The sequence below is a fragment of the Balaenoptera physalus genome (genome assembly GCF_965194825.1).
Source record: "Balaenoptera physalus genome assembly, chromosome: 1".
In the NCBI taxonomy this organism is placed as follows: Eukaryota; Metazoa; Chordata; class Mammalia; order Artiodactyla; family Balaenopteridae; genus Balaenoptera; species Balaenoptera physalus.
The window spans coordinates 101968950-101982084 of record NC_138882.1 but is presented as its reverse complement, the minus strand read 5'-3'; the positions used below and the strand labels follow the sequence as shown (position 1 = coordinate 101982084).

Here is a 13135-nt window from a genome sequence, read left to right as displayed (position 1 = left end):
GCTGGCCAGTCTCCAGTGCAACCACGAGCAGCTGTGGTTTCAGGGGTTCGATTGTAACCATCCACACAGAACTCAACTGCTAGGGTCAAAGCCAAAGCACATTTAGCTGTGCAGCCATAGAATCTAGAGCTAGTGCCCACAAGTCCCCACATAGGAGTGCTGGGGACTCGTTCACTCTACAAACATCCCCTGATTTCTGGCATGTGCTCGTGGACAGGTGCTAAGGGTACCAGTGTGAGTACAGCAGACTCTCGGAGCTGCCCCGTGCCACTAACAGCCATGAAATGACTGTGCAAACAATTGTGAATACAACTGGACAGATATTTGACTTTCACAGTTAAGTGCTAGCATATCTTAAAACCTCTACATTTCGATGAAGTCTTTGAATTTCTTTGTGTTTCCTCCATGGTTCAGAATAATTTCACAAAACCACTGGAGTTAGGATGGAGTAACAGTTTTCAACCAGTTAACCCCTTCATTCTCCAAAGACACAGGGGCTCTGTGTGCTTTGCCCAGGGTCACTCGGCTGGTGAGGGGTGATGACTGTGCCTGCAGAGGGCAGGCCGGCCATTCTGGAGTTCACTTTCCCCCTCAGGACTCAACACGGACGCCAGTGTCCATTAGCAGACAGGGCGTAGAGCGACTTTTGTGTTCATTCTGTTTCTGCTCTGAGGTCTCTTGATATCTGGGTCACTGTGATTGTATTGTGCCTAGAAATTTTGGAACCTTCTAACAGGGCCAGTCTAGAGTGCTTCAGGAGGAGTTGTTTGCTCTTCTGTCACTATGTCCCCGAATCCTAATTGATGGCACCTAACTAGAGAAAGGATTCCTTTTTGACCTATTTTTCAGGACTTGTTCATTACTTACAATAAGGTACCTTCCAAAGTCTGCCAGATGCGAGTGTATAACATCTCTAATCAGAGTCCAACCAATCCCAGAAAACTAGTTTCAGTGAAAAATGAAGTGACTAATGGACTAAGTGTAAATGATTATGAGCCGGGTGAAAATCCCATTTTCCTAGTCAAAATAGTGTGGAGCTGTTAAATTCAACTTCTGAGATTGTTTGTGGGTTTGAATATTAATCTTCCTGAACACACACCTTTTTATTCCATCTGTAATTTGAATGCTTAAAATGTCATCATGTGCAAGAAACAAAGCATGAGCTCTAGCATTCAAAATAAAATCTGCCAGTCCATAATTTGGTTCCGAACTATTTTACAATTCTTCAGGGGAAGGGGACCAACATTCCTTGAGTACCTACCATGTGCCAGGCTCTTTACTGGCATCTTTTTTCATATGTTATGGTTTATTCTTCATAACAGCTCTCTCAGACACTTATGATTATCCCTTTATTACAGAAGATGAAATTGGTGCTCAGAAAGTCACTGACGGGGCTGGGGTTTGAACCCAGGTGTGACTGCTAAAACTTCCACTTTCTATAATACCAAACGATTTAATTTCCTTCCTGGAGACACTAATTGAGAATCTATAGTTTTGCCCCTTAATCCAGTAAGTGAGCCTGAATAATGCTGAAGGAATTCAAAGATTAATATAGCAACTACCCATATTTTGCCAGCAAATCCACCTGACAATGGTAGCCATGATGATGATGATAAAAATGGCTCAATGTAAGCCAGGCACCATTCCACTTTATATCGTACGTGTGGTCTCAGTTGAGTCTCACAACCATCCTGTGAAGTACCTGCTGTTATTATACTGATTGGCTGAGGCCCTGTGTAGCAAGGATGGGATGTGGACCCAGATACGCAGTCTGAGGTCTGGGGATATGTTTCGTCACTCTTCTATACAGCTGTCAAATTAAATAGAACAAAGCAAGGCACCTAAAGCCTAATTATCAACGTATGTTACTTCAATTACTTGATGGAAGACAAAATATTTGAATGTTTTATGAAGGATATTCCCACGTTAACTAATAAATCGAGGGAGTTTTTATCATGATTGGCAGTGGTGGTGAGAGTGGTGATAATAAGATACAAGGTCTAAAGTCACAAAAATGTTAACATGTTGAAGAGAATTCCAAAGGAATCAGTCCTTCAAGTAAAGGGAGTAAGAGTTGGGATAACCCACTGTACTATAATGAAATAGGGGAGATTTTATATTTCTGAGCATAGTGGTACTGGTGACATCAACCAGAAGCTACTACCATGGAACTGACTTTTCCCGCTCCTTAGAAGGAACGGGCTTCCACCCTCTCCTGAGCCAGCCGGTCTCCACCACTGTGGACAACCCGCAGGCCTGCTCTGCCAAGGGAGACTTGCCTCTGTGTCTCTCTGGCTTAGCAGTTCATCATTTTCTGTGGAAAAGTTGAATCAAAATAGAAAAAAAAGCTCAATCTCCTCTGACACCTCTCTCTAGGCAATATCTGTTTGAGGCTTTCTTTTAAGAGGCAGGAATAGGAGAACATTTCGGAGTGCTGTGTTCATCTTCAATCGTTATGATATCTTGTATCATAGCTTCTCAGCTGTGCAATCTTAGAAACATCCCTAATCTCCCTCTTGACCCATTAAGTGTCATGGTATAGGCTCTGGAGCCAGACTGTCCAATTTGGAACTCCATCTCCGACGCTTGTCAGCTCTGAGAGCTGAGTCAAGCTACAGCCTTTTGAAATGCCTGTTTCTTCATCTGAAAAGTGGAGATAATATGGGACTATACCTCCTGGGGTTACTGCAAGTTAGAGCACATAAAGCATTTAGAACAGTGCGTGGCACATGGGAAGCACGTCAACAATATATTATTTGCAACTATTGAGTATGCCTTACAGGCCACTGTTCATAACTGTTCAGGCAGCAATCCTGAGCTCAACCAGATCAAAGTTAGGGCTTCTAGTTCCATGTTTATGATGAGGTTGGCACATGTTGAATTATGTATGGAATTGTCCTATGGAAAGACTTCAACTCTCAATTGATGTAATGCAAGTAGTAACTATTTATTATATTGACATATTTACAAAATATTACAAAGTGAAATACCACTCTAATTCACCATATTACACAGGGCTGCATACAGGCAAGACAAAGTATGGAAAAAACATTTACTTCTGTCTTTGGTATTAGAAATCTACACAAATTCGCAGCATTTAAAGTTTCCAATATGAAGTATTAAACATAGACAAAGATGTAATTGGCAACGTCATGAAAAGGGACTCTAATATCCTCTGCTGGGAAACCCCCAGGTCCATGACATGCAACCAGAAAGAGAGGGAGTCTATCGGGTAAAACAACAATAAAAGAAACAGCACAAGCTACAATACTGTACAGAGGAGTGTTTATGAAGCTGCCCTCACCATAACATTTGGCAGACAGTAACAGACAGAACATTCCCCAGACACAGTGTTGCAGATAAGACTTTATGGGAAAGAATCCACTCCAAGATACACCTTGAGGGTATAACTTTACTGTACAGAACATCTTATAAAACTCAATTTCATGATCATTTACACATATACAAAAACTTAACTGGTTTTTGCAAATAATAACTTTTCTAAAAGACAATCACAGTTTACATAATTCTGAGGTAAAGGTCCTGAATCTATTCTATTTAAGAAGTCCTAGCCCACGAGGGTCTCTAAAGGGAGACGTGTCCAATGAACATCAAGTTCTGGCCCTCAAGTGGGTTGGGGAGAAGGCCAGCCACGCCCACCTCATTTTAGAGATGGTCCAAAATTTCAGAACTAAATGTTCCTACTTTGGCTCTATTAAGTTAACGCTTTTAATGTTTTCTGCAAACACTCTCCGAGTCTTGTCAGAACATGACTTCCTCTATGGAGAAAATATTTCATCAGGAAAGGGCCAAGTTAGTGTCTTAACTTGACTGTCTTGACTGGGCACTCTGTACATCCCAGGAAAAATGTACTGAGACTTCTCACATAAAGGGTGAAGACTTGGTCAAATAAGTGCACTGCAGACTGATCTTCCCACTGGTTAATACACACCCAGAAATGGCCTCAGATGGGAAGAGCCTCAGTGAGAGCTGGGATCCCACAGTGAATAAGACCAGAAAAGTCTAGTGACCCTCCTTCTGTCCCTGAAATGCATAAAGGACCTTGCTGTGCTTTCCTTCAAAAATCCTCGACAAGGTTGTTTGTGCTACTGTAAATCCTCCAGGAAAATGTGGGAATCAGCAACATATCGCAGGTCTTTTTTTTTGCGGGGGGTTGGGGGGGAGGTGTCAGGGGATAAAAAGGCATATGTTAATAGATGTTGCTTCTCTAAAATGACTTACTATAAATCATAGCCCTTGGTCTGTTTCTGTAAACAATGCCACCTTAATTCAGGTTATTTGTAACTACCTAAAACATACCCAACCAAGATTATCTCATAAAGTGAAGTACTACATTTCCAAAATAACCCTATGAAATCATGAAGGTTGTGAAGATTTAATATGAAGATACTCTTTTATGTACTCTTCTGTATGTCTTCCTTTTATGAAAAAGTTTGCAAATCTCATCAGGACACCAAATGAATAATGGACCCCCACCCCCCGTCCCATATAATATCACTTATGAAGCAAACCTGAGCATTTGTCTCTTATATTTTAACATGAGTAACATCAGGGGGTAAAAGTGTTTGCCAGGCAATGAGTCACCTTGTGAAGCAATTTTAAGACAAGTAATGCTGGATCTTTCCAATAAGCTGCCCCAGTGGCAGAACTCCCATTTTTCTTCATGCTGGGAAAGGCAAAATTAAACTTCTTCTTCTCTGTACCATCAAAAATTCTGGTGAATGGCACGTGAGAAGAAAATAAATATGTGTTAAGCATTTCCTAATGGCTGGCTGGCATTCATGGCGTCTGACTGGACGAAGGAAAAAGAAACATGAACCAATGTGTTTGCAGGGCTCTTTGGGGGAAGAAAAGCTTTTGGCTTTGCCCTGGTCCCTGACGATGACAGGCGGGCAGGCTGTTTCTTGCACAGCTCTAGGCGAGCCATTAATCTGTCAGTACCAGCATCTTTAGAAACCCCAGCATTAAGACTTAGGAGGGGAAAAACAGGGAGGATGTTGAATAGCCAGAAAGGCAGCTTTTTAAACACTTCAGTGAATTCATAATGCTGTGCAGGCTTCTATTTATCCCTTCTCTGAAACTCCTGGTGCGGGGTGCAACGCTGGATTGGAATTTATTCATCCTCTTCCACATACGTGGATGGAAACCAGCCCACCTAAAAAGGAAAAGCAACCAACACAGCAATGTGACTCTGCATCCGGCACTTCAAAGGCATTTCATTTTCATAACACCCTGAATTAATCTGGCGTTTTATGCCCACTGCAGGTGAAGAGGATCGGTTTAAACTGCTCCTAAAAGCCCAATAGAGTGAGTGACAGAAAGGGTGGAATACAATACGCTTAAACTGTTCTAATCTGCTAGCACACAAATATGTAATTTAAGGGGCTCTACTAGTTAATGCTTCCTATTTCTGCTGTAGAACAAGATATAAAGACAGAGGTCCTATGCCCCACTCTTTCCAATTTAGATCATCAGCTCTTACAGATATTTTGTACTCCACATAAAGTTTATGCTCTAGACTTAAAAAGAGGCTTAGAGACTCAAAAGAACTGATATGCTCAACCCTTTTCCCAACAGGAAGCCATCGAACTTGCCCAAGTAAACTTTATTGATGCCGCTATCATATTCACTCAACACATTTTTCTTGAGTGCCTGTTTTCAGGAAGGAACACCACCGTGCGGAGCCAGGGCTCTGGGGGGTGAAGCCTGCCACACGGTGTAGGGTTCCCCCCACCACAGTGGGCGCCAGCGGCTGCCCAGCCCCCTTCATTCATGTGAAGAGCACATCGAGGGGGACAGCTCACCCTGCCATTTACTTCTCCTCTCCACCAGCCATTCGCACTCATCTTCGTGTAAATCTTCACCACATCTCCTTTCAACAAGGACAATTCTCGCATATCTCTTGCACAGAAGTCATACCGAGCGATGGCGATGCCCAGCACCTTTGGACTTAATACTGTAAAGAAACGATGGGGCGTCAGAATTGATGTGCAGTTTACCAACCATAAGCACCTAATCAGATGGATGTTATAGATGCTGTCAAAATGCGCGGCCGTGATTTCGTGACAGACTAGTGATGATGGCAGAGGGGCTTGAAAGCAGCAGAACTGCTGTTTCAATTCAGTCGGGTGTAGTCAAGTTCATCTCACAAAGTTTAAAAAACTGTTGTTCTGTTTTCACATTCTTCATAGGAACTTCAAAACACGGACTAGTTTTTGTAGTTTAAAAAAAAAGGCTAATATCTAAGTTACTGCCTAAGGAGATAGAATCTCAAATAACTAGCCTAAATTTCCTATTGATGGCATAGTAATCCATTTTTAACTCGAACCTCTATGGTAAAAGCTTCACATTTTCATCTTGTAAACTTTTCAACTTAAGACTCAAAGCAACCAACTTTTTTGTTCTGAAAGTCTCTTGTTGAATCCATGTCATCACCTCTATCCTCTCCCCTCCCCCCGAACAGCCTTTTTTTTTTTTAGTTAAAACTATTTAGGGACAGTTACTCTTTTATATATAATTGCACTTGTGAAGAAGCTTAAATCATGTTTCACGGAAAAAACAGATAAACACCATCCATTTACCTTGTTTCAAACAAATACTGCCTTATAGAAAACCTTTACTGAAATACTTAATCAAAAAGAAGATTCAGGGCATCTGCCTCCTATATTCAGTTTTTTTTTGTGTTTTGTTTTTTAAATGGTAGGAGAGGAGCTAACCTGCTCCCTGCCCTCACCTGCCTGTCCTGAAAGGAAAATTCTGTTCAAGCTGTACATTTGTTTGCCTCTAGTGTTTCATAACACATTTTATATTAACATCTCTACCTGTTGCTCCTTGGGGTTATAAAGTGTTTTCAATGATATGTTCAGTGATTCTGAGAATCACTCACCTGAGATTGGTGGGACTTTATAAACCTTAAACGGTAGAGAAACTGAAGTATAAGAAAAAAAAACATGGGAAATGCCACACATCCATATTTTTAACAGTTCCCAGTGCCTAGGCAGCTGCAGTTATGACCTGTTACCCTGGAAGAGCCTGCCCACTTGGAGACCGGGATCTCTGGCCTATTTTTCAGGGCTCTGCAATGACAGAAATTTTTTTTAGTCTCCAGGTGTCCATCATAAGATAAACGAATAGCAATGCTGTAGATTTCAGAACTGTAAAGGGAGCAAAAATAGGTCATTTTATTTTACAGTTCAGACACAAACCACTTTAATAGTTTTCTTACTGAAAACCATCCCATTACTGGGGCACTACTCTTAGAGTCATGCACATAAAAACACCCCAGTGATGGAAAAACCCATCATCAGCTTAATTGTGTGACCTTGTACAGGTCTCTTAACCCTTCTGGGCCACATTCTCCTCACCTATAAAATGAAAGGTCTATACGAGATGACTTGTAAGGGCCTTCTGGTACTAAATTTTATTATTCCATTGGGACTTACAGGTTAATTTTTAAAAATCGGTAAGAAAACATACTTTATCCAGCCATCATGTACTCCCCTGTGTGTCCCATAAACAGCCCTTACATTCTCTGGCTAATGACAGAAGTCAAGACCAGAATGCCCTGCACAAACCGATGGGCACAGCCATCCTTTAAAGCAATTTGGACCAAACTGTACTCTTATATTTGGACATAAAGTTGGGATTTTGGTCCTATTTATTTTCTTAATGGAAATACATGAACACTGGCTTTTCTCAACTAAAATTTCTGATCCTCAGGAAAGCTAGTTTTACGGAGCGCTTCATTCCCCCCTTTATACTTTTGGCTCTCAACTCTTTCCAGCTGATGAAAGAGAAAATGTCTTGCTGAAATACATAACATGAGCACACACACAAAACCAGAGGAGCGGTATGTCAAGACAAACGATGACTTGATGACAGAGAAAAGGAAAGTGCGTGGTGGGAATGTGACTCGAGGGGCTGTTTGTGAGGAGATGTATCTACATGAGAAGCCATACACAGAAGTCAAAATATTTTATTTGCAAACAGAAGCAAGTTGAAAAGACATATAAAAGCAGTAAAACAGTACCTGACCAGAAAGGAGTGGGAGAAGGGGGAAGAAAGCTGTAGTCTGGAGGAGTTACAAAAGAAAACCCACAGAGCAAAGGAGGGGCTTAGAGAAGGAAAGAAAAAGAGAGAAGCAAAGACCATTTAGGTGTCGGCAAAACATATTTCGACACAGCTATTTCGTTGTCTATAACCGTAAGAAAATTGTCATATCAAAGTTGAAATATCAAGCTTTGCTTTCACCCACTTGTCTCCTATCACCATTTCTAAATGAAGAACAAGCCAGATGATTACATTTTGATTGACATTAGTTCTGCAGTTCAGAGCGATCTATCCCTTTCTAGGTGAACACAGCATACCCACTCTATCCAAGGACGGCCTTCTCCTCTTGATGTGGTGCACAATTCCCACTTTGTCACATCAGTGGAGAGGGGGATCCTGTAAATTCTTAACGTAAAATATGCTTCACATCAAAACTGATACAAGAAGTAAGAGCCTATAGGGTGGTGTCAATGAAACATGCAGAGCCCACTGAAAATTCAAGAAAATCACTCAGACGATTTGTTAGGAACCACACTCACCCTCCAAACAAGCATGCACATGCTAGGTTACTTCCAAAAATAAAATGTAAACCACTTTGAATTATATCTGGAAAAGAAAGTAAATCTATCCCCAACTTGTAGGAATGTACAGAAAATTTCTATGCATTTGGATGCTCAAAAACTTCTCACTTTTTAATAATCAGAGCTAAACTTATCAAATGGTTTGGAAGTGTTAGATGCCATGCTCAATGTTTTATATTCATTTAATTATCACAACAACTCAAAGAGGAAGGTACCCATGCTATTTCTTCTTCACATTTGAGAACAACCTAGATTCAAACCTAGGCAGTGTGACTCCAGAGCCGAGGCTCCTCACCGCTACCCTCTCTGCATCTACCCCTCTGCTTCAGGTACCACCTTAGGCAGTTTTAAAACTCACCCTGCTGATACCATGGTGCCATTGCAATGGAAAAGGAAGGTGTGGTTGTAAACTTTCTCCCAATATTGATTCTTCCCTTAATCCACGTAATAGGTTATTTCATTGGGCTATGTTTGCCCAGAAGGGATACAAAGTTCTTGCTACTGGGATATATACAGAAGTATCATAAGGCAACTTCTGGTACCTTTCCTGGGAAGGCAGCTGGCACACACCTTCACCCTTCTCTTTGATTCTTTATTCTATCCTGCTGTCTGGAATGTGAAAGCTATCATTCTGATTCTTGAGAAGGCAGACCTCACCTTAAGGATGAGCTTCAAGGAACCTGGGTTACTGAAAATTTTATGGCAGAGATACTCCTGTCAAGAAGGGGCCCTAGAGATACTAGGGATATCAGTAGCTCATTAACGGGATACTTAGATTCCAACCAAATAAACTGGGGAAAGGAATTGCAAGGAAGGGTTCAGATGTTCTTTGGTTCATATATACATTGGTGCATTCAGTGACACTTTTCTCATAAATGGCTTCACATACTTACTTTTAACCTACCCTGAAGTATATCCTTGTTAATAATCAAGGTTCTCTTCTAATCCGTTGCATGTTCCAAGTTACACTTTTTTATTTTAAAATGCAGCAGTACATGCTATTACAACTAATTTTACAATCTGTGCAATTCACTTATTGCCATGCAATGTAACTGGTTTGTTTTGTTTTCCTCGAGATCATGTTATACCCACTGTTAGAGAGAGGAGAGGATGTCATCTTTAATTTAATGAGGAAAATGGCACCCTAACTCTACTTTTGACAGAAAATCTAGTGCCAGGATTCCTATCCCACGTTTGTGAGAACTTAAATTAGAACTCCTCATTCTCCCCATTACTTCTTTGTAATGAGGGGAATTTTCTCCTCAAACTGCTTTCTAAGTGTCCATCCTTGATTCTCTCTCTGGGACTATTTATCCATGGAGTAATAAAAGCAGACAGTATTTCCCCAAAATTTCTAACGAAGGTAATTCAAGAGTCTGAAATATAACAAAAGTTAACTCTAGAAGGAAGAAATAAGAGATCAATGAAAACACAATTAAATGCTATTTAAATCTCAAAAATAGGTTATCTAATCTAATCTATCTACCTTTCTCTCATCTTAAAATATCTAACATTCCTGAATATGGATAATGCCTCACCAGAGGACTTGAATCTGTTTCAAATACATAACATCGGTATACTACCCCTCTCTCCTAACCCTAAAAGCCTTGTAACCATTTGCATTCATGTCAAGTGCCTATAATTTGAACCATCTTAAATCTTATCTAAAAATTATCATCTTTACTAAATGGTAGCTATTCCCACCATGGTTAGGCCTTGGCTCCTCTGCTGGCTTCACTCTAATTTTTTCCCCAATGAATGGAACAGATTCTTGCATATGCCTTGGCTTCTCACCTGAATTCCAGTCTGTGATTTCACACATTTTCATCACCTTGCCATCAGGTACAGTCATGATCTCTGATTTAAGTTGTCTGAAACCAAACCCATCATCTTCCTCCCTATAACCTAGCTCAACCTCCCACAACTGTGTTATTTTTCCAACTACTCCCACGTTCTCTTTGCAGACTGTCTTTGCAAGGTCAGTACACCTCTTTAGCTCTTTCTGTTCACTCTCGTCTTCCTCTGAGATATCAAGTTGTTCCTTCACTAAGTTCTCAGCTCCACCATCCCAACTCAGGTACTTATGCCATTTCTAAACTAAGACAACTGCCTCCTAATTGGTCTTCTTACTTTCAGCTTTCTTTCCAGTCTATTCTAAATACTGCCTCTCAGCTACTCATCATAAACAGACTACTCATCATTCCTCTTCCTAAATTATAACATCCTAACTCTTGACTTCAATTCCATAGCAATTCGTAGTCTGGCTATATCCTGCCTTTCTCACCAAATCTTCCATCATTTACCCGCACAAATTCTTTGCATCCCAGCTTCCTAACTGCCCCCCACTCCCCCAAACACCATTCCCACCCTCATTCTGGGATGCTGCTCCTTCACCTTGCTTCTGTGAAACTCAACCTCCTCGTCTCCGAAGCTCAGCTCAGGCCCTTCCCCGACCAATCCAGATAACGCTCGTCCCCTTTTCTGTCCTCTGTCCGTAAGTGTTAGGCACTTACGTCACGGCGCTCCCCGGCCCTGCTGTTTCATTACTGCATGTGCTCCTGTGTTGTATCTCAATGAGTCGTTGATTCTGGAGAGTAGGGACTGGCTCTTACGCTGCTTCTGCATCCCCACAGGATCAGGCCCAGGGCTAAGCAACTGAAGCTGCTACATGGATGAGTATCTCAGCAGGGTATTTAATTCTGCAAGCTCCTTATTTCTCCTCCTCCTGTTTGTTGAGCTCATCTTTTGCTCACTTAACTGCTCAAAGACTTCCAACAAAAGCCAGCACAACATAAAGGGAAGAACATGAAATATGTTCAGGATTTATTCCCCAGGGTCCCTGAGAGCCATAATCTATCAGTGATATTCCTACAGTAACTATAATTTTTCTGAATGTCTCATGGCATTAACCATACCGTACACCTGAGGAATCTTCTCAGGAGAAACTGATTAACCTTTTGCTCGTGTCACCCAGTATGTAGCTCTCAGCCAAACACTTTAAGGCTTGGTAAGATGCTTTCTACTTTTCTACGCATTGTAGCATGACTTATGGTTGTCGCTCTTTCTATACATAAATTTTCAGTGTGTTTGGGTCCTTAATTCTCGTAAGCTGGCAAAACAGCATTTGAATGTCTGGCACCTATGTAGACGAGTATAAAATAATGTGTTTCCCTAGGAAAGTATGGATTTAAATCTAGACGTAAGCAATGTCAGAATAAGGTATTTGATAAAAATATTTTGCAGAATGGCTTAACCTGCAAAACATATTTCTGTCCATACTGAGAATACATCTACCTATTTCTACACACACGTACAGATACATGTTTTCTTCATCGTACTCCTCCGACTATACCAAGATGACGCTAATATAAGAATTATTGGGGAGGGTGGGAGGGAGGGAGATGCAAGAGGGAAGAGAGATGGGAACACATGTATATGTATAACTGATTCACTTTGTTATAAAGCAGAAACTAACACACCATTGTAAAGCAATTATACTCCAATAAAGATGTTTAAAAAAAAAAAAAGAATTATTGGTAGGTGCATATCCTGGAATGGAATAGAAACAGCTGAGTAACAGTGACATTCAGATGGGAATGTTGAGGGATTATTATTTCCTATCCCTTTCACTTCCTGGCCTAATATTCACTTCACCACCTAATATTATAGGAAGCCTGCTAGTACATTACATTATTCTGGGAAGCTTCTTGAGAGAAAGAACTTTTATTCATATCTGTATCCACTGAGATAATAGTAAATCTACGTTGAGACCTTTTTCATTGAAGTAATCATTTGCAAACTGCATGCTTTAGTTAAGGGCCTAACTTTTGTCCTTCCTCAAATACTTTCAATTCCTTATTAGCACAGACAAAGGAGAGCCTTGCTCAGAGAGACCATCACACTTAGGGGTAGGGGTCTCTGGTTATTTTCACATGATACCTGGCACTCAAATGGGCTAATGTTCATGGAACATTAGCAAATAAGTGGCTCATAGTTTAGTGACTTAAAAGGTCTCATTAGGAGTTATTAAAATATTAACTCAAATATTAAGTCAAATATTAACTTTTCCAAGTTAAACGAAACTTGAAGTACTAAGATTCTCTAACTGAAACAGAAGCTATTAGCATAGCCATAATAAACTGATTGGCACATCGTTAGTGAATATTATCCGGTTCTGAGACTTGACTGAGAGGAGAGAGCCACAGAAGCCTGTCAATTAAAAGAGGAACACAATGTTCACAGAATAATAAAGTACTAGTGAATTGGTATCTGATACCTATACTTTTGTTGTCAAGGTTAACTAAGCATTGCTTTAAAGTATTATGCTCTGCCTCGATTAGGCTATTCCTGTTCACAAGCAAATGAAAATCCACTCAAGTTTCAATAACATTTGAAATTTGTACACAGCAGAGACCAAGCTCAATCAACACTAGTCCTTAAGGTACTGGTTACCAAATCAAAGTATTTTTGAACTACCACTTAAT

General features: G+C 40.6%; 1 protein-coding gene across 15 annotated transcripts in view; it reads right to left on the bottom strand.

The window, feature by feature from the left end:
• The window catches only part of VAV3 (vav guanine nucleotide exchange factor 3), a 521969-nt gene that overhangs the window by 126354 nt on the left and 382480 nt on the right, over positions 1–13135 (bottom strand). For 2 of the 15 annotated variants that reach the window (XM_082451931.1, XM_082451929.1), the window contains one exon: positions 5826–5977. The exons of 9 other annotated variants lie outside the window; for them this stretch is intronic. In XM_082451931.1, coding sequence (XP_082308057.1) covers positions 5826–5977 — 152 coding nt within the window. Of the gene's footprint in view, positions 1–2926; positions 5177–5611; positions 5978–8050; positions 8135–13135 lie in introns of those variants that run through there. 4 more of the 15 variants (XM_082451933.1, XM_082451924.1, XM_082451930.1 and 1 more) reach the window with 3 other exon arrangements.